Source organism: Caenorhabditis remanei, chromosome V (genome assembly GCF_010183535.1).
Source record: "Caenorhabditis remanei strain PX506 chromosome V, whole genome shotgun sequence".
NCBI classification, from domain to species: Eukaryota; Metazoa; Nematoda; class Chromadorea; order Rhabditida; family Rhabditidae; genus Caenorhabditis; species Caenorhabditis remanei.
Genome location: NC_071332.1, coordinates 176305 through 199897, shown reverse-complemented (window position 1 = coordinate 199897; position 23593 = coordinate 176305). Strand labels below are relative to the sequence as shown.

Here is a 23593-nt window from a genome sequence, read left to right as displayed (position 1 = left end):
AGTGTATATTCTGTATGTAATTGAGAACACATTGAAACATTGATTCTTTTATTGGACATGTATAGGCGCAGAGGAGACCAAAATACAGAAAAAAGGTAGGATATAGTTCTATTGGCTGCACTTTTTATCACAGATTTTTTTTGGAATTTTTTTGGAGTGAAAAATTTGAAAAACACGTTAGCTCGTCGAGAAATCGTACCCAGAAAGTGGAAGTTCGGGATTTTATAAAACATTCGGGATAGAGTTCTTTTAAATTTACATACACAATTCAAGTCAGGAGGAATTTTTTGTAAGGATTACCCGTTATTTTGGGGAAAGGGGGGGGGGGGGGGTGAGGTATATATAGACAACGCATAGAGATTCAGATGATGTATTCTGGATTATTCTGCGGTGGCGGTGGTAATCCATCATCCAGATCTTGGTCACTGCTACCTGAGCTACGACGTTCATTTGATCGTTCTGAACGGAAGTGGTCTGAGATCGATTGGAGACTACTGGTACGTTCCAGATGGTGGTTGTGAGGTTCGTGGAAGGTGGAGAGGGAGACACCTGGAATATTAGAGAGTCGGAAAAAGGGATTATCAGTCTTTGCGAAACCAATTTAATCTACAACTGTCATTCCTTTTTTGGCAAACATTTGAAAAATGCCTACGAAAACTAGATGACCGAGCTTTCATACTTCTAGGCTACCATTGTACTGACTAACTACGAAGTATCTCATCGTGCCAATGACCGAGAAAATGCAATAGTACGAAAGTTCGGCCACCACTTGTTTAGATGCCTACAGAATTTGATGTCAGTATTGATTTGCAACATTTAAAAACTCAAAAATAATATACTCATTACATTAGCCATGCTTATCTATATTATTCTCTAAGCATCCACAAAATAATCTATCTTACCAGAGTCTGTCGATTCTGGATGAGCCAAAGAAGACGTCGATTGGAATTCATTGTCAACTGAAAGCACTACAATCAATTCAGAAACACACAACAAGCGAACGTGCTCATAACATTGACAAAAATTCTAAAGTAATGCTCACCTCTATCATCAGACGCCGCTGACACCAATGTTGGATCTGAGGATGTTGATGGGAATAGTCGAAGATCAAGTTTCGACAAATCATGGCTACTTGGATTCTTTCTAGGCCTTGCAGGAGTTCCAAGTTGAGAGTTTGGAGGAGAAGGATCATTCTCTTTCTTTGCTGCACACGCGGCATCTGCCTCTTTTCCTCGAGCTAAGGCACGATCCCTCTCGGATTTATCCATATACCAAATAGTTATAGCAAATCTATGTCTGAAGACTGGCATAACCTCATGTGGATTCCTCCGATCTGACCAAAAGAATACAAGTCGATCTGCCCTCGGATCGATATCCATTGGAGTCATGGAGGTCTCTGGGTACAATCGAAGAGTTCCTCCATCAGTAGACATATTCCAGTTCTCATTACAGTAATAGATGGTAGTAATACACCTTCCATCCTTTACGGGATTGTCCACATGTTTCACATATCGAGTCCCATTGCCAGGGTAAATCGCAAGCATTGCACGAGACCGTCCTCCAATATCATGATCGATTCGTTTTTTGAAATGTTGAATTACAGAATCAATCATTGAGACGAGGAGTCTGACGGTCGCTGCATCCTTAGCCCGTCCATCACATCCATCGTACCAATAAATGTGATCAGATCGAATATCCTTGATATGATTCTCGTCCTTATTCTTCCCCTCCATAAGTTGTCCGGGACTGAACAATCCTCTTTCATACAGTCTCTCGATCTCTCTGAAAGAAGGATTATATTCATGAAATAGATACTGTACAATAGAACAAAACACAAACGTTTGTGTTTTCGATCGTCCCCGATTCTATAGATTCCATTTCTCCCCTTTTCGGATTCACACAGACGACCGCCGCCGCCGACGATCAGCTGTGATGATGCACCATGAGAATCAGGAGTTTACGTGAGAATACAACACATCTGCTTGTGTTTACCAACCATCTTCCTACCCTCCCCGACTGAATCACCACTCACTTGGCTGTGTATTTGTAGTGATCCGAACCCAGAAAATTGTCAACAACGGCCCATCCGAATTCGTTGAGACTTCGAATCACATGCTCAGCGATATACTGTAATAAGACTTCATTAGGATACAGTAATGGGTTACTGTAGTCACGTACTCTCAGTCGGAGAACCATTGCTTGATGAATATTCAACGCCAGGCCTCGGTTTTGGAGATGCTTTTGGTGTTCTTGTAGTGTCGTCTGCAATAAACCTTCAATTAAATTCAGTTTTATAACTGCCTTCCAATGCATTCTGCGCCCGTGGCCGTGTGGCCTAATGGATAAGGCGCCGGTCTCCTAAACCGGAGACTGCAGGTTCGAGTCCTGCCTCGGTCGTTACTTTTTTCTTTTTTTTTAACTTTTTTCCAAAGTAACTTACTGAATAAACAACATTCTTATTGTGATCCTTATAATTGATTTTAGGATCAGCAGAGTTCGATGGCGTCGGTCTTTTTCGAGTCCTCGCCATATTCGCCTTTGTGGATCCTTCTGTTTCAATGATCTGAAAGTGCAAATTTTGAATTTAGTGTCGGGTGTAAAAAAGGTAGACTTTTTGCTCTTTTTGCAAAGATCACCACAACGCACACAATTCTCCCCCCGCCTCCCAATTGCAACACCTGTTCTCTTGCGAAACGTGCAATCCGGCTAAACGGATGTTTGGATTTCAAATTGAACATTTTGATCTAGAACTACTGTACCGTTTTATTGGTGTACGGTTGCCAGCGATTCTGTGTTGAAGACATTGGGGTGTGACTACAGTATGACGGTGGTGTTGCGAGCGTTCGCAATGGCATATCTGGAGAGACAGAATTGGAAATGGGATCAAGAGGGAAATGAAGTAGAAGAATAACAAATTGACATACTTATACAATTGACTAAAACAGTAGGAGAAGCGGTAGTTGATTGGGCAAAACTGAAGGAAAAAGGAAAAGAAGAAGATGGTGGTGGCAGGGCGGTCGTCGGGGGAAAGGAAAGGGAGTGACACAACGAAACTGACGACGTGCGCACGATTCATCGCGTTTTGCACGTTTGGTGGAGAGGGACCGTACGGTTTTGCAGAAACCAAGGATTAGAATAAGAATATCGATGGAGTGGAGGATTGGCACGTAGAGAGGAAGTTTTTGTAAAAACGATGGACTTAGAGAAAGAATCGTTCGAGTCGAAATGATAGAATTGTCAAGATTTTTATGGAAATAAATAACAGAAAGTTGAGAGCTCTAAGTTTAGAGCTCTAAATTCAAGAAAAGTGCCTTTAATTCAAATATTTTAAAATTTGAGGTCACATTGACTTCCCTACTTTCTCCATCCATAACTTTTCCAGACAGTATCGAACAAAAAACACTATTACACACTAGAAAAATGAATATCCAGATTAAAAAAAATCTAATCATCTAAAATTAGACCGGGGTCATATGACGTACTCTTAAAAGTACCGTACAGCAATATAATACAGACGTTCTATACTTTCTTGGCTCATAACTTTTTAGAATCAGGTCTTACAACAAAAGTAGTCAATTATGAAAACAAAGCTCAGTCTATTTCATCCACAACTAATAATAAGTTAGGACACCGTGCTACGCTTTCATAATAGACATTACCCTAAGCCTTGTAGACCGAAATCTAAAATCGCAGTGAGAATATCCCACGGATATGCGAAAATAACCAAAAATCTTTTGAATTCACAGAAAGAAAATGTGAGAGTGGCTGACTAGATTCGTTTTCAAGGAAAATGAACCGCACCACAATATTTGTTTTTCTGTTTTCCCTATTTGCCCTTTCCCTTCTTTTTTTCTGATTATCCAAGTTCTTGGCCCGATAGTTGAACTGATATACCAGGATAATTTTAATTGGTTAAATAACAGAAAATAAGAGAATCCGAGGAAAAAGGGAAACGTTTAGTTTATAAAATGTGTGTGGTGCGTGTGTGTGCGTGATGAAGCTAATTCAGCAAAACGTGCCGAAATGGAAATGAATGTTGCACAAGTTGGGGGCGGAGACAAGAAAGACACGGTATAAACTGATAACAATAAATTCAATGAGGGAGAGAGAAGCATATAGTGATGATCTGCACGTCTACAGTATGCAATCTTTTATTTTCAGAGTAGACCTCACCAATGTGAGAGTGTATCTTCTTTTCTGTTTTTCAGCCAAGTCGCATGTGTGTGTGGATATTTCTTTTCTATGCTTCATGTTGATGTGGAATTTCCTGCTTCTCGCTCTTCTACAGCCTACGTGACATTTCCTCTTCTATTTTGTCTATCAACATTTCTATTCCGAGACGACGCCGCCGTTCCTCGTCTACTCTTGGTATAGAGGCGAATTCATTCCGAAGGACAAAAACGAGGGAGGACGATCAAAAAGTTATTGGAAAGAGATAGAGAGAAGAGGAAGAGAGGCTACGTGAACTTTGACACATTTTGGTTGAGGACAAAGTGAATGAAAATGAGAAGAAGGAGGGGGGAAGCGATGGAGTCTAAACAAAATAATGAATGAGAGCATCGTGTTGGTGTGGAGGGGAAAGATTCTGAGGAACAATGAACTGGTGGGAGAAGAAGAAAAAATTAATGGATGACATGAGATTGATCATGATGAGCAAAGATCGATACTACGGTATTTTTATTGGAAACCGGAAAAGAGATATAACGAGGCCACGTCTAAGTGTCCAAGTTTCTAAGCTCCAGGAAAATACGTTTTCCTTTGAAACAATACGGTAGAATGTTGAGAGCTTCGAAAAAGTGAATCCCCCGCTTCTAGCTCCACAACCAACTTAAGTTTTGTTCAAATTTACTGCGTAGCGACGCACGAGCTCTCAATGTCATCAAAAACTATACTGTTACAAACGCACTCTACAGGAACCAGCTACTGTACCGATATTCAAAAATAGGCGTTTATCAGTGGCGTGTACCCGAAACTCCACCGGAATCGAAACAAAGTGAACCCATGTGGCGTCAAAATTACCATAGAGCACACTTGCTCTCAGCATTCTCAGCCGATGCTCTATACTCAATTGATTCGTTTCATAACGCTATCACACGAAATATGAGTTGTTTACGCTATGCTAGACATATCCAACAAAAAGGGTTCCGGTAATCATCCTCTTATTGAAACATATTCACTATCCCCAATGATTTTCAAAAAAAAAACATTTGAACAGCACTTCAAAAATAGAACGTCATTCTCTTCTCCTTCTCAGTCCGCTCGCTGTTCTTTTCATGCAATAAAAAGGTTTATTTTCATATGTCACCTGACTCATTGTCTACCTTTTCGATCTCTTTAAACCTTTGTGATATCCAAAAGAACATCACCAAGAGTTCTTCTCCGGGAATTTTTTATAATTACAGAGCTATGCTCACAACGGAAACGACAATTTTATTTCGGTGTTGTGTATGTGAGTCCGAAAAACTGGCATTTTGTGCATTCGCGGGGCCCCCGGCTTCTCTTTTCACAAATCACGTAAAATTCGGGAGGGCTCGGCACAAACGGAATCTGCACGTTGGCAAGATTGTCGGGGGAGAAATTGTGCAATTTTGTCAGATCTGCCCAAATCAGAAAATACATCAGAAAACAAAAACCAACCTGAATATCTGGATCATCCGTCTCGATTATCTTCTCTTTTCCTACAACTATTGGCTCTGGATTGTCTGCAGTTGGTGATGGTTTGGTTACTGTAGCATTAGAGGAGTCGCCAGCTAGACTAAGGACTTGCGCTAAAACTTTTGAAATTGATAAAAGAAGTACGGTAGATCACAAAAGCTTACCTAATTTACTAATATCATTTGATGCTGTACTGGTAGTTGGGAATACCGTCAGCGATGCAGATGACATATGTTCTAGAGATGCTTCATGAGATGTGCACATAGAAGAGACGGATTCAGAAGACAAAGAATTGAAGACGTGCGTACTTCGGTATGGCTTGAAAGCACTGCCTTCACTATTAAACGGCACTGAACTATTTGTTATCCTTGGTGGATTTGGAAATAATTGGGATTCCGGTTCAGACTTGGTAACTATTGAAAACGTTGGCTGGAAATTTGAAACCGTCTGATTAAGGATAGGATTATGCTGAAGTGACAGAAGAAGTGATGTCGTCAGTGCCGGATCATTAAATTTAACAGTCGGCGGTAGCGGTGCAAGGGCGGCAGGTGTCGAGTGAGGCATCAGATTACTCGGCACCGTTCCGCTAGTTTGCTTCTCCTTGCACATCATTTTGTGGGTGTCCCAATCGAGTTGCTGAAATCATGAAAAGGAATTTTTCAAATAGGTGTAAAATGTCTCCTGATAGAGGCAGAAAATACAATATATAGCAAGCATGTTCACTTCCTCGCTTTCTTTTCAGCGCATTTTGTTTTTTTTTCGAACATTTTTATTTATTCTAGATCTCCCAAAATCTCAAAACAAAAAGGATACATTTAGAAAAAAAGTTCCCTTCTCCAAATAAACAACAACCTCTCTAACACTTCCCTTTTCTCAACATCCGATTGCCTACGTGACTCTAGTGGTGTTTTACTTCTGCGACCACCGGTAAGTGCAAAGGCGTGGCCTGATATTGCATAAATTGGTGAGGAAGATTAGCAGAAATCGAAATATTCAAATAGATTTTTGTCGGATTCAAGATTGGAGAAAGAAAAAGAAAAAGTGAGACATTTTGGGAACGGATGACCGCCAAGTCAACAAAATGATTCAGAGTTGGTGTTTGATAGACAATATCTGCTAGATGAAGAAAACTACATACATTTGAACAATTTTTATTTACCTTATCAGAAATTCATCATATTTGCAAGTTTGTTCTACCATAATCATTTTGAGAAAAAATTATATACATATACTCCGGTGGAGCGCGTTTCTGAACATTTTAACTAAAGTTGCAATGACGCTCTGCTGAAACTCTCACAAAAATTCATTGTAGAAAGAAGAGATTCAGATAAACGAGGATTTTAGTCCCATTGGACATAGATAGACTAGAACCAGAAAACACTGTGATAATTAGGAGCCAATATTCATCTCAGCCACAGTACTGGAAATGAACCGATCATACCACTATCTTATTGCTGTTCCCAACACCTTAATATGCTCAAAGTGCCCTTCTATTAGATGTTTTACTATTTCCACATGCACAACTTTTCAGATTCTCTTAGACCGTCCCTTGTAACTTGTTGCTCTTTGTTCTCCCTCATGCTATTGACATAAACAAGAGCCACTACTAGGGGGAGGCTTTTTGTATGTCTTTTTCTCTCGTTTCCCTACTTAAAAGCTCTTTGGGCACCCAGAGGGAGAGCCAAAAATGTTCGAATCGACACGTTCTCACGCAATATGCAGGTTTTTGTTATTTTCAGAATGATTCACTTCTTCTGTTGGTCAAAAATCTGCGACGACAATTAGTGTAGACAACGAAAGGGGTTATAAATAAGTGCCAGCTATAGTTCCAGCTATAGTTTTCATGAGAGCCAATAGATTACGTGCCCGGAAACACTTGTTGTCTCTAATCAACACAATACAAATTGATCACTCACCTGATGCTCCTTGGAGCAATACGCGACTGATCCACAGAAAAAACATTTTTGTAATTGGTTCCCTACAATGCCACACACTGCGCACTGTAGGATGATTGTGCTGGATGATGATGATGGCTGCTGACCAAGCATCTGCAGAAAAAGTGAGAAATGTTTGTCATATGGGGGACTGGGAGGATTATGGTAATTTGGAAGTTTGGAATTCAGAAATTCTGCAAACACGCTTGTCGGAACTCAAAAATGTTGGATTTTGAGATTCCAGTAGAGCGTGGTTTCATAGTTGCATAACTTTGCCCGAAAACTAAGCAAAAAAACATTTCAATCTACGTGGATCAAATCTCTGCCACAAAACCCACCAGATTCGTGAAAAGTGATGAAGTCGAGGGACCAGCGGCCGCCTCATTGATTCTAGTTGTTCCTCCCGTATCATCAAGTGTGGCAATGTTCATGTCATGTGCTGAAACACTACGAAGTGGAAAAAATAACATAACGAGTAATGGAGGAGGAGGGTGAACGTGACAAAATGAACGACGTGGCAATCAGTAAAAGAGAGATTGTTTGCATGTCTTTGTGTGCTCATCTCTCTCTCTCTCTCACTCCCTCTCTTATTCTGTATCACTCGATTTTTTCTTTCTTATCATCAAAATTATCTCCATCTTAGAGAGTGATCGATTTGCACGTCGCCCGTTTTTTCGACAAGAGAAAACGAAGGGTATAAAGTTACTGTAACGATTTATGTCAACAACAAGAATCGAAGATTGTTACAAGAATTGGAGGTGGAATGATGAGATAGAAGGAAAATGGCGATGATGACAAAAATGGGAATGCGTAGATCATGAAAACAATGTGGAAATTTGTAAAGTTAGTGCGCTCTACTGGAGTTTGGAAAAATAAAAAAAGGAAAAAAGAAATAGTATAAGAGATGAAGACACGCATAGAACTTTTGATGGGGTGATTAAGTAATGGAATTGAGTTCACAGTTGCGCTCTACTGAAATTTTAAAAACAATGAAAAATAGTGTAGGCGGTGAAGATACCCAGAGAAATTTTGGCGGAGCGATAAAGCTTGCGCTCGATCGCAATAGCTCAACACTTAAGTTGTTTAATTCTAACAGAGCGCGTTGCCTCGCTAAAAACAACGCATATTTTCATAAACAACAATAAATATTTAAAAACCACGAGGGATTACCAGTGTCTACTCAAACCATCTGTCGATCGCAAAAAATAAAAATAAGAGGATAGTGAAAAATCGAATAGGTATTGTCAATGACCTATCTTAAAGACGTAAAAAATAGATAAGGTTTTGGTGGGAGCAAGGATCAATCCAAATCATGCGATAGAAGGAAAAATGAAATTTCTTATAGTCCGCCCGGAAACACTCTACTTTTCAAGTACCCTCTGGCGGAGGAGACCATAAGTGGACAGTGTTCTAGAAGAGGTTATCATAGGTTTAGTACTTCCTGTGATCTTTTTAGTGTCACCTTCAAAAAAAAACAGGAAAAACAGAGAAAACAACAAAACAAAACAAAATCATATGATACTGAACACCATTGCTAATCAAGTTTGATTGAAGTAAACTAACGAATTCACATTTTACATCACATGGTCAAAAAATTGTCATCTTTTTTATTTCTCTTCAAAAAAGTTTTAGGGTGTCAAAACATATCAGGAACGTGAGTGTAAGAGTTACGTCATATTATCTATCCGTCCGCTTTCTTTTACACTAAGGAAGGAGGACAAAGGAGATGGGTGCACTCTTTTCTGCATCCGAGACATGTTTCGTTTTGACTATGACAAAGATCAGTCTTCCATTCGAAATGAATGAGAAGACTACAATAAGTACATTCGTGAATATGCTAAATAGCGTAAAGAACTTAAAAATAGCGTAAAGGACCCGAAATTTTTTTTTAAGATTTCAAATTTAAAGATTTTTAATTACAACAATTAAGTGAGCAATTTGGCCTTATTTCAAAAAAAAATGGTGTGGTGCGCAAGAGAGAAATGACGAAAAGGAAATCTTTCCCTTCTTCATTCTCTCTTTTTCCTTCTTCTTCTTCTTCTTCTCACACGCACATACATACACACACATATAGGAGAAAATAGAAGAGATAGACCGAGAGACACCGCCGAAACTGTCTACGTGCGCAAATGAAAAATGAACAAGATAGTTGGAGACTGGGGCGACGAGAGAATACAGAAGAGTGCGGAGACGCAGACGGTGGGAGAAACGTGAAAAGCGCACGCTCACATGCCTGCGCACTCTACGTCTCTTGAAGCCGATGTACTATTTCGGATTTGGAAGGTGTGAGAGGAGGAGATTCAGGGAAGTTGGTCTTTGAGTTCTCTCTCTCTCTCTCTCTCTCTCTCTTTCCGGATGATGCAAATTTTTTATTTTTCATGATAGGAATGATGAATCAAAATTGTTTCAAGTCCTTAAATCATGGTCTTAGAAACAAAAACAAGCTAATCGAGGGAACAGACGTTCGCAAAAAACAGGATCCACGAATCAAGTATGGAGAAGATGACGTAGAAACAAAAAAGAAAAGGTGAACACGAAATAGACAAGAATCAAATTAGTTGGGGAGAGGAGACGTCCCACGACGTACCAGTTTTGGTACTTTTTGGAATAAAGTGTTTTTTCTTTGTTACAATGTGTAATTTGAGAATCTTAACTCTTGGAAGGATTTTGCAACTTTTGGTCTGGCGGACTGTAGTATTTGTGACACGTAGTGGGGCTAAGATGACAAGGGATCAAATAGTTCAAGGCTAAAATTGTAGAGGTCTCAAAGACTAATTTAAACTAGCGGAATTGAATTCTGCTTTCAAATTTCAATGTAAAGCAGCATGCAAGATGGTTTCAGTCTCTTATCAGAACCTCGAATAAAACGCCATATCAGATCAGAACTCGCCGAGCTAGAACTGTTACGAATCAGTTCTGATTTGCGCAGTTCTTATAAGGGACACCACTGTTGTAATTATCTAAAGCCAGAATTGGCCACGTCATAAATCATTTTCTGATTACAGCATACTAATATACCCTATGGAAGAGAACATAAACCAGGCCTCTCATATAAACAAGGAAGATCTAAAACACAAAAAATAATGTGTGTCTGATTCGAAACAGCCCCGGCGGGCAAAAACTGATCACCACTTTAAAAAATTTTCGAGAACCCATTCACATAAAAATATCCAAAACATTCGAAATTAGCATCTCAAAAAGCTCGTTTTAACATGAAAACCCTTCTTAGAATTCTGAAAACTTTTTTCTGACTTTATACAAAACTAGGGAGTAATCAGAAATGAGTAGTGCCTTCATAAATGCTCTTTCCGGAACAAAACGTGATCTGAAGGTACAATGCAAAAAAATTAATTAAGATGAAAGCGTACGTGACGTTGGATGTCAGAGAGGGTCTTTTAACTACATGCTCTTTCGAAAAATGAGAGAGAAACAAAGATTGAATTCCCCCCTTCCAAAATGTCATGAAATCCTTTAAGTGACTCAATTTGTGCGCTTTCGAATGACTAAGATTTCGACAATGAATCATGCAGAGAAAATTGAAGAGCAAAAATCTTGGAACCCACTCTTTCAAAAAAATAATAAACAAATTTGCACATGTTCAGTGCTAACAAATTCAGAATTCAGAAAAAGGCGCTCTCCCACGTGTTTCTTGGAATTGGGCAGACGTCATGTTTCACACGCGTTTTTGTTTCAAAAGGGAGTCAACGTGAGGTTTCGAAAAGAGGGAAACGTTCTGAGCAAAGAAAGATTGGATTTGAAATAGAAAATGTTTATGTGGAAGGGTCGGGAAGACATTTAGCGGAGAACAGACTACATAGAGTTTTATTTATTTATTATGGAACTGTGAGATGATTTTTTAGATGAATAGGTTAGTATGGGTATAAATATGTATGAAGTTCTAGTATTTTTTCAAAATAGACTTTATTGCGAAAAGATAAATAGTGGAACTAATTTGACAGTCTGCCATTATCCATTTCTTTAAAAATATCAAATTTTGAGACGGTTTCTCAAAATTTAGAAATCATGGTATTTCCTCTAATTTTCAGAACAGTTTGGTTCCTGCCTTAGTCCTGTCCAATCAAATTTAAACTAGTTATTCCGCAAAAACCTAAATCTTCATTTTCGTAGTTATCAACTTATCCATGCAACATCTGACTGTTATAAGTTTTTGAAACAATTTTAAGCTAACTTTATAGACGCTTGACTCCGCCCTCTATGATTTTCTTAGGAGCTGCTAAGTGAATCAGATTTAAACTGCGAAATTCAAAGTTCAAGTAACAAATTTTTTGTGTCTGACAATCTCTGGCATCTTCAAAAGTATAAGTCAGATTCTCATCTTCCACCTGCATCACAACAACTTCCTGATTTTTTGAACTGGTCAGTTGAACTGAAAGACTTTTTGGTGCGCTACATTATACCTTTTTAAAATGTTAGTCATCAACAACCAGAAAAAAACTAAAAGAAAAATTAGTGGACGCATAAAAAATGAGAGAAGAAAAAGGAATGAAGGCATAGCGTGATACTTTTCTTTGGTTTTTTGACTTGTTCTTCTTCTCCAGAAAACGGAAAGAAGGAAGTATCTGAATGTTTTGAGAAAAAAATTTTCAATCAAGAAATGCTGTTTGATCGTTCTCTTTTTCGGCTAGCCACTTTTCTGCAAATGTTGCTTTGCAATAAAAAATTTTGTCTAGACAATCGCACGGAGCAAGGAGTTTTATTCGATGTTTAATAATGCAAAAAGTGAAAATATTCGATTCGAACGGAGAAAAAAGAGAGGGATGGAGAAGACCCGTGGCGGACAGACAGAAGCTATCAATACAACAAACGTTTTCAAAAAAATAGAATCAGATAAGATTACGAGTACGAGTGATAAATTTAGCAACACGCTCTTTTATTTTCGAAGATTTCGTGTAGAAAGTCGATTTCTTTTCTCTGCTTTTCTTCCCCTCGAGCCCGGCCAAGATGGCGGCGTCAAACATCTGGAAGCAATTCATTTGATGTGGGCTAAAAGTAATTATCTCAGACGAACCTGCTTCAAATTATGTTGAGTTAGAGCTGAGCACTCAAAGAACTCTGCTCCAATCCTATCTGCCAACGTCTTGCCACGCAGCTGAGTTACAGTATCCCCACGTACTTGCCACCTCTGATCAGCTTGAGTTCCTACGAGAATCACTGAAATTTATCAGAAATCATTTCCTTCTAGTTCTCATTCAAAAGGAATGTATACATTTAGTTCCAGGATTCCTTTTGGTGACTTCCGGATACCAGTGATGTGACACATCTTCAAACGATTGTAAATCGACGACTGAATAAACAATGACGAAGACGTCAGCGTCGGTGTAGCACAGCGGGCGAAGAGTGTCGAACGAGGACTGCAGAAAAAATGGGGAAATTGAGGAATTTTGAATGGGAGAGTTTGGTGGGGAGGGGGGGGGGGGAAGTTTGACGGATAGAGATGTTCCAGCAACTCATACTGAATAAGAACCGTACGTTTCAGAATTGGAACGACTTAGAACTGATAAAACCATCATTTCTGAATATATAGTTGAGATATAAGTATGTTACAAGTCGTATATTGTTGGGAAGCTGGCATCGTGAGGATTCTGAATCTATTTTCGAAATTCTACTATCATCAAAACAAACCGAGTTACAGAAGTTTGTAATGGTTCTGAGCCTGTTTTCAAAATTCGGCTGACACCAAAAGGAACCGAGTTAGAGGAGGTGCACTTTTCTTGGAGACTTCTTTGCGACTATCCTGTATAGTAGTGTAAAATGTTCAGACTAAAAAGGCAGACTCTGAGCATACTATACTCATGCCCATATACATAAAAAACAGCTATACCTCCCTTATTCTATTCGAAATGCCAAAATCTTATTGTTTCCGGGTGAGCCGGTTCGCAAACTCATCCGGTATCCTCCAAAAACCCGGCGGCGCGCGCCATTGTGCACTTCTCACTCTCTATTTTCGATTTGACATCCGACCCCTTCCTCCTGTCATCTCTAGGGTGGACATTGTTTGTTTTTGAATTTCTTGTCTACCATAAAACGATCCGTATATCCGAATGAACATCTCATTTTGAATAGCTCACTTCCCCGCGCTTTTTTAAATGTATTCCCTGTCCAGTTTTTTGGTAGTTTTAGTGATGGCTCAAGTAGGGTTCGCTAGTTTTCAGAGGTGAGTAACTTCGGAAATATATTTGAACGGCATATGAAATTTTGACTTTTGTAGGTATCCCGTTCGACGTTTCAACCAACCAAATGTTCGTCGTCTACCTCCACATATTCAAAGAATCAAAGCTACATCAAGCAGTGTGCCAGTACGGACAACTACTGTACAATCACTTCCTTATAATTTTAAGAATCTTGGTGAGTCTTAAAAAAATGTTTCTACAAAATAATTCATTTTTCTAGCGAAAATAGGAAAACTTTGACACAATTTTTCGGTATTAGATATTAGTTTACTTTTTGACACTTTAATTGCAATGAATAGAAAATGTCGAGAGCTTCATTTTTGTAGTTAACAATGTTACGCTAGGTCTTCTAGTTTTTGAGATATGGGTCTCTGCAAAATTATCAGAAAGAGAGACGCAGAGTCAGAAACTCTAGCTTCTCTGTACTCTCACATCTCAGAAATTCAAATATCCCTAATAGAATTTGGCGTAGTTGCCCACATTTTAAGTTTTATATATAATTTCATTTTCATAAAAAAGCTCATAATTTCCAGAAAACATCACATCAATCCGTCAACTACTCATGGAAACCGCAACTTCGCCGATGAAATCAGTGGGACCAGTCGCTAGAATAACACAAAATATCAGTGAGTCACAAACCTGTCCAGCAGTATCATGAAGTTGTAGACGTATCGGTTTTTTATCAACCAGAACCACAACCGAAAAGTTGTCAAAAGCAGTTGGCACGTAGTTGTGTGGATAGGCGTTAGTTGTGTAGCTCACTATCATTGAGGTCTTTCCGACGGCCGCGTTGCCAACGAATATGCACTTGAGACACTTTTCATCCTCTTCTTTTGCCATCTGGAAGTTTGATTCGTAGGATAAAGTATATATATAAGAAAGAGATAGAGAGAATGAAGTGAGATAAAAGACTGTAAATGAGGCATAATTACGAGAAAAACTGGATAAGAAACGGGGTGAAACTATCCATTACCAAAGAATGATTCACAACTTTACAAAGAAATAAAATCATTTCGTTTTAGGTTTTCTTTTCCATTTTCCAAGTGTAGATTTACGGGGTCAGGCAGTGGGATACAGGGGATACGGTCATTATTCTTTTTCCAAGTCAAGTTTTATGAGTTTTCTCGGAACGCGGAAAACGACCATTTTGATATTAGTACTAGTAATAACAATAAATAGTTTTGACTAGAGGAAAGAAGGGAAATAGTAAAATGAACTGGTCTTTAAAAGGGAGGTTACAACACTAACTGTCGTGGAAATAATACTCCATCATTATTTCCACAACTGGTATCGTCTAACTCGTAGACTTTATTACGTTATTATTAAAATATACAACGGTGAACTTATTGTTACCCTCAAAGGTTAAACCCACTAACCGAGTGACACGTGCGACATACCCACATCTGGATGACCTTTGCTACGTGTCACTGTCGATGTAAGCTATTGATTTGCAATCAATTAGTATCGGAAGTTAGCCATCCACCGATCGACCGTCAGAAGTTACTCGCATACCGGAAGTTCTACACCATCAAGAGGACGTGCTCCCAACAACTGCAACAATGGCACCGGATCCAAGAACTCTCTAACCAAGGTGCTCGACCTTTGGGAGTACGATAATAAACCGTTTGTATTAAATGTTGTCTTGTTTCCTAAGTCACTGTCTCTCTCACTCATTGAGGTGGTTTGGGTCCACCAGCCCTATAAACCTCCTCAACATGGTGCATCGACCGGGAATTAGTCGAACTTTGGTGGGGTGAGAGAATGCAGGGCTCGGAACCAATTCAACTAAAGCCGCGTTATTCGAACGTGAGCACGGTATATTCAAATCAAACTTCTGATCGCCTTACTCGAAGGATACATCACTCTTATTCGAAGAAAGCTATCGTATAGCAAAATTGTTGCTCAACACGTGGCTGTATGGGTTCGGGTAGGATCCGAACGAGTGGCAACATGCGGTTCACTGGTAGGGCGTCATATCGTAGACGTTGTCCTAGCGAGACGAGAGAAGTTTCTGATCGTGAAACAGACCTTCAAAATGAACCACCACAACTAAATCTGTATGGTCATTCTCTCTGAAGAAAAAGTCTCGTACCTACCCATCATGAATAACTATAATCTATTCATTATATCAATGATCGCATTGAATTAGCCTGAATCGTGGCACAACACCCATCGCACCTAATCGAAGGTAGCTTCTGTACATCATCTACAATATGCAATCTGGACTACGACAACATCTTGGATGTCTTCCAACTTGAAAATCTCGACAGTCATTCACTGGTGAATTTGGCCAAAAGCGAAACGTGGAATTTCCGCGACAACGACGACACAGCAAGCATCCGATCTACGCAGCTGTAAGACTTGCATGGTCGATCATCAAAGTTGTCATCGGCTTACGGACGAGGCAACAACAAAAAAAGAACTGTGCACCTTTCCAGTTCAAACCAATTGTGGTTCTATCAAACCGGAACACAACGTTGTTCAACAATTATACCCACTCAACTACGCAAAGCGCCTAAATTCAATCAGTACTCATCGGATTATACCTTACTGGAATGAAAACACCAAACAAAGGAAATCGTCCTGATTCGTAGAAACGATGAATGTCAACTTGGAAATAACCGAGCCTAGCTACGAAAAACAAATGCTCGATGTCACGATTTGGTCTATCCGACTTTAAAATAGCCCATCGAGGTCATACTGAAGCTTAACAACGTTTAATTCGTGAACATGAACTGGATGCAATATTATTGTTCCACAGCAAGAGAAGAGCACAATGACACTTGGTCAAAACACTAAGATATCATAAATTGTATGATAAACAAACAATACACAATCGGTGATAATCACGGTGCGATGATACTCAAAACAGTCAGAACTCGGGCAGCGAAGATCCAGGGGATGTATCGTATAGCTCACATCATGGCACCTGGAAAACTCCACCGAAACATCGCACTGATGACATTCTGAGGATGGTTTCGAAAGTCAATCCGATTTGTTGTCTCATGAAAGGGCCCAAAGTAGTGGAACAGCAAAGAAGAAAGATAGACGGACCAGGAGCACTTTGCACCTGACAAGGAAGGCTACAGATCAACTTCCGCAAGTGTTCTCCGATAAAGGGACCTCCCAAAATCAGTAAAAGGCTCGGATATTGCAGTCATCAATAGCCGAAAACCTACTATCAACTACGGAGTATACAAGTATCTGATCAACTCGTGATCTTGTGCATAATATCAAGAAAAAGGCCAACTCAAATGGAAGAAAGAAAAGCAAATCAAATCCAGTCACAATCGATTCTATCGATTACTTCGACAATTCCATCTTGATACCAGCCTAACCCTCGTCTTGTCGAGAAAAACTCTATTATTGAGAGAAAATGGGACGAACTTCCATTACGCTACCACTATGGAAGTTCTATTCCCTCCCCCCAGTGTCGTGGAAATAATACTCCATCATTATTTCCACAACTGGTATCGTCTAACTCGTAGACTTTATTACGTTATTATTAAAATATACAACGGTGAACTTATTGTTACCCTCAAAGGTTAAACCCACTAACCGAGTGACACGTGCGACATACCCACATCTGGATGACCTTTGCTACGTGTCACTGTCGATGTAAGCTATTGATTTGCAATCAATTAGTATCGGAAGTTAGCCATCCACCGATCGACCGTCAGAAGTTACTCGCATACCGGAAGTTCTACACCATCAAGAGGACGTGCTCCCAACAACTGCAACAATGGCACCGGATCCAAGAACTCTCTAACCAAGGTGCTCGACCTTTGGGAGTACGATAATAAACCGTTTGTATTAAATGTTGTCTTGTTTCCTAAGTCACTGTCTCTCTCACTCATTGAGGTGGTTTGGGTCCACCAGCCCTATAAACCTCCTCAACATGTCGTAAATGCCATACGTACGCTTGTTTGCTTCTCGAGGATGCTTGTTTGCTTCTCGAGGATGCACTTTAGCCGAATTGAAAGTCAACAAACTATGGCACCATGGACCATCCTTCCTCGAGCGACCTGAAGAAGATTGGCCTCAGACTCTGGAAACAACGCCTCCAGATGCCCGAATGTTTCACCTATTCGTGGTGAATGACGGAGAAAAAGTTCTATCTCGAGAACTAAACAAGCTTCCAAACCAAGATTCACCAGAAACTGCAGTTGTCAACAGCATGGAGGAGAAAGAATTATGTAAATATGAGTCAATCGTGCCATATTCCAGAACTAATGACATGCGGAAGTTGACAACTACGTGCAATTATGTGCTTCGGTTTGTCCACAGCTGTATAAAAAGTCGGAACAATCGGTTCCCGTCTTGTCAGTACTCATACCAATCAATGACACTGCAAAGATATGATGACGCCGATAAAGAAAAGGACGAAGTGACCAAACGGAGGATCACAAGAACCTTTATCATTGCGGAACATTATCGGGATTCAAAGTTGCGAATGGGGCAGGAACCGCCTGCTCATCTTAAGCCAGTGCTCTCTCCAGACGGCTTATATCGACACAACAGGCCATATGTCAATTCGAGACATCCCAGACACTCCGATGAGATGAAGAGACCAATTATTATCATCCACACACACCAGCTCGCCCGCCTTCTGGTTATCGAATCACATACCAGCTTGCTACATCAGGGAGTGAAAGATGTCATATCGGACATCCAACGAAAATACTGGATACGGAAAATTGGAATACTCGTCAGAGCGGTGCGGAGGCAATGTGTCACATGTCAAAGGATGCACGCTCTTCCTTTCGAATACCCGTATGCAGAAACCTTGCCGTCTATAAGAAGCCAACTCGTGGCTCCGTTCGCCTTCGTGGGCCTCGACTATCTCGGCCCTCTAAGATACAAATCGAAGGATGAATACGGAAAGATTTGGGTACTACTAGTCACATGTATTGTCACTCGGGCAATACACTTGGAAATCGTCCAAGACAACACCACTCACAGTTTTATCATGGCTTTAAAACGATATTTCGGTCGTAGGGGAGTTCCTCAGTCTATCCTATCGGACAACTCTCCGACATTCAAACTCGGATATTCAATGATGAACACTGATATCAAGACAATCATCAACAAAAGTCTAACGTTGACTTCATTCTTGGCGGATAAAGAAATAGACATTCGGTTTATTACACCCTTCTCACCATGGAAAGGAGGAATTTACGAACGACTGGTGGCTTTGGTAAAGAACATGATATATAAATGCCTGAAGAAAATAACAGTTTCGCTGTTAGAGCTCGAAAGTCTCTTAATTGAGACTGAGTGTATCATCAACTGCAGGCCTATAACCGCCAACAAAGTCCACACAGCCGATGCCGAACCAGTCCGACCCATCGACTATTTGATCCCACAATCGTCGATGGTACTACCAGAATCGGCAAAAACAATATCGGAAGTACTAGAGTCAGGAAAAACAGAAAAACTAACAAGAAGATTAATCGAATCTACAGCAGCTGTCAGGGATAACCTCTGGAACGTATTCAGCGATGAATATTACGTGTTACTCCGAGAATCCATGCCTCGGTCAACAGCGCACAACAAGAGCCCACCTACACCAGGTACAACAGTGTTAATCGTCACTGAGAAAGTAGCTCGATACATGTGGCCTATCGGGGTCATTCAGAAGTTAATCTCATCCAAAGATGGGAAGGTGAGAGCCGTTGAAGTCAAAATCGGACAGAAGGTCTTTCAAAAGTCAGTGAACCACCTAATACCGCTAGAGATTCCCGCGGAAGAACGTCAAGACCAAGACGCGCCAGCGGCCGGAACTCCTTCGGATCTACACAAACAGATAACTCCAGCGAAGGCTCCACCTCAACGAACCCGCCCGTACCTCCCAAGACGGGCTAAAGAAAATAAAGTGACAATCGGTCATGATCAACAACCCGGATCGCCGAGTAACCAACCTCGGGCTTCTGCTTAGGCAGAGGCAAACCACGAACTTCCCTAACGCTACCACTAGGGAAGTTCTTTTTCGCTCCCCCCCAGTGTCGCGACATTAATAGCCTCAGCTATATTGTCGCAACTGGTACAATCTAGATCGTAGATTATGCTCTTATTATCAATTATACAACGATGAATTCATATGGACGTGAAGAGAATACGGTATCCTTATTATCACTTTGAACAACGTGCTCCACAAACTCCTTATCTTGATGACCTTACTACGTGTCAATGTCGATGTAGGAACAAGAAAATAGAAGAATCAGTATCTACCCACGAGAGAGGAACTTCTCAACCAGCCGAAGCCGTTGCCTACTTCCGATGCAAAAGCCACCTTCGCCATCACCTTCTTCCAAGGTTCCTCAACTGACGTCCATCGATGCCGAGCCAAAAGGAGCTAGTAGAGGTATCTTATTTAATTTGCGTCTCTTATCGAATAAATCGTTGTTATTTAAATCTGTGTTGGCTCTTCTTTCTAAGTCCAAGTCCTCTCAGTCCTCGCGGTCGGTTCGGGCTCACCACCCCACAAACCGTCGCGACACTAACTGTTTTCATAGCGAATGTGTGAACATCTTTTTTCAAAAAGGGAAAGAGAGAGAAAGAAGAAATGACCAAATCCGTCTCTATCGCCCAGATCAATAATTGCGTCGATTAATGGATGTAGATAATGTTTGATAATTGGTGACGGGAAGAAGAAGGGAGAAGAAAAGAAACCTGATCCAGGAATAGGTCCTAGTTAGCATAGAGGGAGGAGAAGCCTTAAGTTTAAAGCGATTTGTTTTGGGTTGGGTGGTGTTCTGGTAGTTGATGTCTGGAGATGTGGTGAATGACTTCCGGAGGACAATTGATAGTAAATTTGATATGAGAGAGAGCGGCAGAAAAACATCACAATTGTTAGACAGGCAAATCAGACATAGAAACAGAAACTGACGAACAGATAGTACAGATGAAATAGAAATATAGTACAAGTATGTTCGTGTGCGTCACGGACATCCGGACAAACCTACATTTGAATAGAAAGACATCAAAACTTACAGACAGACAAATAGACATCGAGTACAGATAGTTACAGGCTGACTTGACTTTTTTTTGGCTAGTTTCATAGACATGCACCAGGCCAGGCATCATCTAGATAAACCAATACGGAGTTATTCATTTATAGGAACATCTGGACACTCAGACCTACAGACTTGGAACCCTCTTGAACATCTAACACATTAAAGTCTCGATCTTCATTTTTGTAGCTGACAATCTTTTTATATCTCCTCAAGTTATTGAAGATATGCAGCATCAAAGTTAGGAAACAAATACTGAGAGGGCGCAGAGTAGCTACAGTGTCTGGCTTCTCTACGCCCTCTCACTTTCTCTATCTTACTTTCTATTCACCTCACGTCACTTGAATCAAGTTGGCAGCTTTAATACGGCAGGCCGCAAAAAAATGAAATTAGAAGACAGTCGTATTAGACTTTAAGTAACATAACCAACGCTGTACATACCCCAGGATACGTGCAAAAATGAGGCGTGCCACACTAAAGAAAGACGTCAGAAGGTCAAGATTCCTCCACATCCAAAGTTCTCTAATTAGTTCTCCATAGATACAAAGAAAAAAACAATCATAGGATCTATGATCAGCAGTGAGAAGTCTTTCATACAGTATAAAGAAAAAAGTAAAGATACATCTCTTCAATAGAAGATATCACCACCCCATTCCATGTATATATGTATCCATCCGCGACGGAGACGACGGCCAAAAACTATGAAAGATATTCGACCTTGTCAGAATAAACAAAATCGAGGAGTGAGATGGGGGAGGAAATCAAAAAGATATATAGCCAAAATGAAAGGAATGGTGGGAGGAAAAAGAAGAAGAAGAATCCGTTGATAACGAAGAGGGGGAATCATCGTCGAGAATTTCTGAGAACCGGTCTTCTTGTCTTTTCTGGTTCAATAATCTAGCCAATCGAAAATGAAAAAAGGAAAAATTTACGAGGTGTTGATATATGTAGGTGTGGAGGGATATTGGAAGGCTTGGATCGAGAATAGTGTATAAATAAGAGAATAGTAAAAACAGTACAAAACTAGGAATGTGTATGAATAAATAATTTGTGAGAGAATACGCGCGTTATGACTAATGTATTGGAATGTCAACTGACCAAAAACATAGAAATACATTCAACCAAGGAAGTTCCATCTCTCCCTCTCTATTTTTCTCATTTTCAAATTTAATTAAAACTTGCTGACATTTGATTTTCAGACACCGCCCAACTCCCGTGTTGTCGTGATAGATTTGGAGAGCAGGCGTGCCAATCGCTGAGAAAAGCACAGCCAGCTCTTTTTGAGAAAAGGTTAGTTATTTCCTTGAAAATGCAACAGCGATTTGGCAATAAAAATGAGAGGGGGATCCAGTCGTTTTTTCGCGTTGTCTCGATATCTGCCAGATCTTTGCTCAAGTGCGCGCAGATATTTGTCTTCTCCTCTTTTATTTGTGGGGTGCGAACAGATTCGATTGACTGACGTTCTTTTCTCTTTCTATCACATAAAATGACAGGTTGATAAGAAGTTTAAAAGTTCAAAGTATACTAACTTATTTTGGATAGTATAAGGCGAAAGTTACTTGAGACGGGTCCCGGAAGGAAAATGCGCTCCATTGCACAGCCAATGTTTTTAATTTCAAGCATCTGCAACGACGATGTAAGCACTTCGGTTTTTTCTTGATATCTGAAAAAAATAGTTGATAAAACAGCGTGAAAAACGAAGAGACGTCGAGAAAACATGGAAATTTTCAAGACGACTTCTGTAGAGAATTGTTGAAATCGTTTATCTTTAACTGTGAGTTTTAATGCAACCTGAAATTTTTGCCACAGTGAAGACCACAAACGTTTGATATATGATCAAAAAAATCCAGTGGAGCGAGTTTGGGTCACGACAACGTTATTCCTTAGATTACCTACCTTTCCCAATCTTTAAGGCACATTAACTCCATTTCTTTCAGATGCCTCTCCGATCATGACTTCAGCGCCCTCGACTGCTGTGGAGAATGCAGAAAATACATTGAGAGAAGTACCTATCAGCCCACTCTTCCCAACCCCATTCACTTTTTTTCCAGACAAGATCAGTTCCGAAAACTCTCGGTCCCTCCAAAAGGCTCCAACAATGTGTAAAGACAAACATTCCATCGGATTCTGTCGGAGATTTAAAGCAGCTGGAATGGGAAAATACAGTTGTTCTGACGCGGAGTTTGCAGTCCGAGTATGCCGTCATTCGTGTGGATACTGTAACGATGAGTTGTACTCAATGAAGAATGCTCCGTCAATGTGCTCCGATGCCAACAAGTCAATTCCAATCGTGAATGGAACTCATTTATATTGGGCGTTTGGACGGGAGGATAAGAAGAAAACTGTTTGATTCAATTTTGGAGTGTTTGTTATTTGTTGCACCTAGTCAAGGTATATCCAAGTGGATAAGATTTCTAATAAATGATTATAGCATACCCTTTGAAAATAGCTGAACTTTCTGGTGATGTTTCATTCGGAAACATTCTTCCTCCAACACATTTCAAACTTCAATTCCATCAATCACTCCAGCAGAGCCTGGCACAAAAAAACAAGAGGTCGGCCACATGTTCGCACATTTTCAATTCGAATTTAGAATGTGAAAGGTCATCTTTCTTCTTCTCGACACTGATGGATTGATGGCAACAGAACACAGTGATTAGAAAGAGAAATGAGAAAGAGATATCATTTTTTGTAACTGGTGGACACATTCTTGAATGTCAAGGAGAGTGAGTCAAGCATGTAACTTATATGTTGCAAAGTGGAATGTTGGTGAAATTGACCATCGAACATTCTTTTGAGT

The 23593-nt window shown here is 40.1% G+C and overlaps 4 protein-coding genes across 4 annotated transcripts; 2 read left to right on the top strand and 2 right to left on the bottom strand.

Moving 5' to 3' along the window:
- Positions 1–361: 361 nt before the first annotated feature.
- GCK72_016413 (uncharacterized protein) lies at positions 362–8020 on the bottom strand (the record flags this gene model as incomplete). Its single annotated transcript, XM_053731490.1, has 10 exons — positions 362–549; positions 903–959; positions 1043–1782; positions 2033–2127; positions 2179–2262; positions 2441–2563; positions 5638–5768; positions 5820–6291; positions 7572–7703; positions 7928–8020. 10 exons carry the CDS (start codon positions 8018–8020, stop codon positions 362–364), a joined length of 2115 nt encoding a protein of 704 aa, XP_053580403.1.
- Positions 8021–12433: 4413 nt separating this feature from the next.
- On the bottom strand, positions 12434–14620 carry GCK72_016411 (uncharacterized protein; the record flags this gene model as incomplete). The annotated part of the gene is made up of 4 exons (XM_003101425.1): positions 12434–12568; positions 12619–12761; positions 12817–12961; positions 14420–14620. The coding sequence occupies 4 exons, from the start codon at positions 14618–14620 to the stop codon at positions 12434–12436; spliced, it is 624 nt and encodes a 207-aa protein (XP_003101473.1).
- On the top strand, positions 13733–14438 carry GCK72_016412 (uncharacterized protein; the record flags this gene model as incomplete). Its single annotated transcript, XM_053731489.1, has 3 exons — positions 13733–13764; positions 13819–13955; positions 14314–14438. The coding sequence occupies 3 exons, from the start codon at positions 13733–13735 to the stop codon at positions 14436–14438; spliced, it is 294 nt and encodes a 97-aa protein (XP_053580402.1).
- A 5439-nt stretch (positions 14621–20059) lies between the features above and the next one.
- On the top strand, positions 20060–23143 carry GCK72_016410 (uncharacterized protein; the record flags this gene model as incomplete). The annotated part of the gene is made up of 4 exons (XM_053731488.1): positions 20060–20144; positions 21993–22083; positions 22731–22798; positions 22845–23143. 4 exons carry the CDS (start codon positions 20060–20062, stop codon positions 23141–23143), a joined length of 543 nt encoding a protein of 180 aa, XP_053580401.1.
- Positions 23144–23593: the final 450 nt, after the last annotated feature.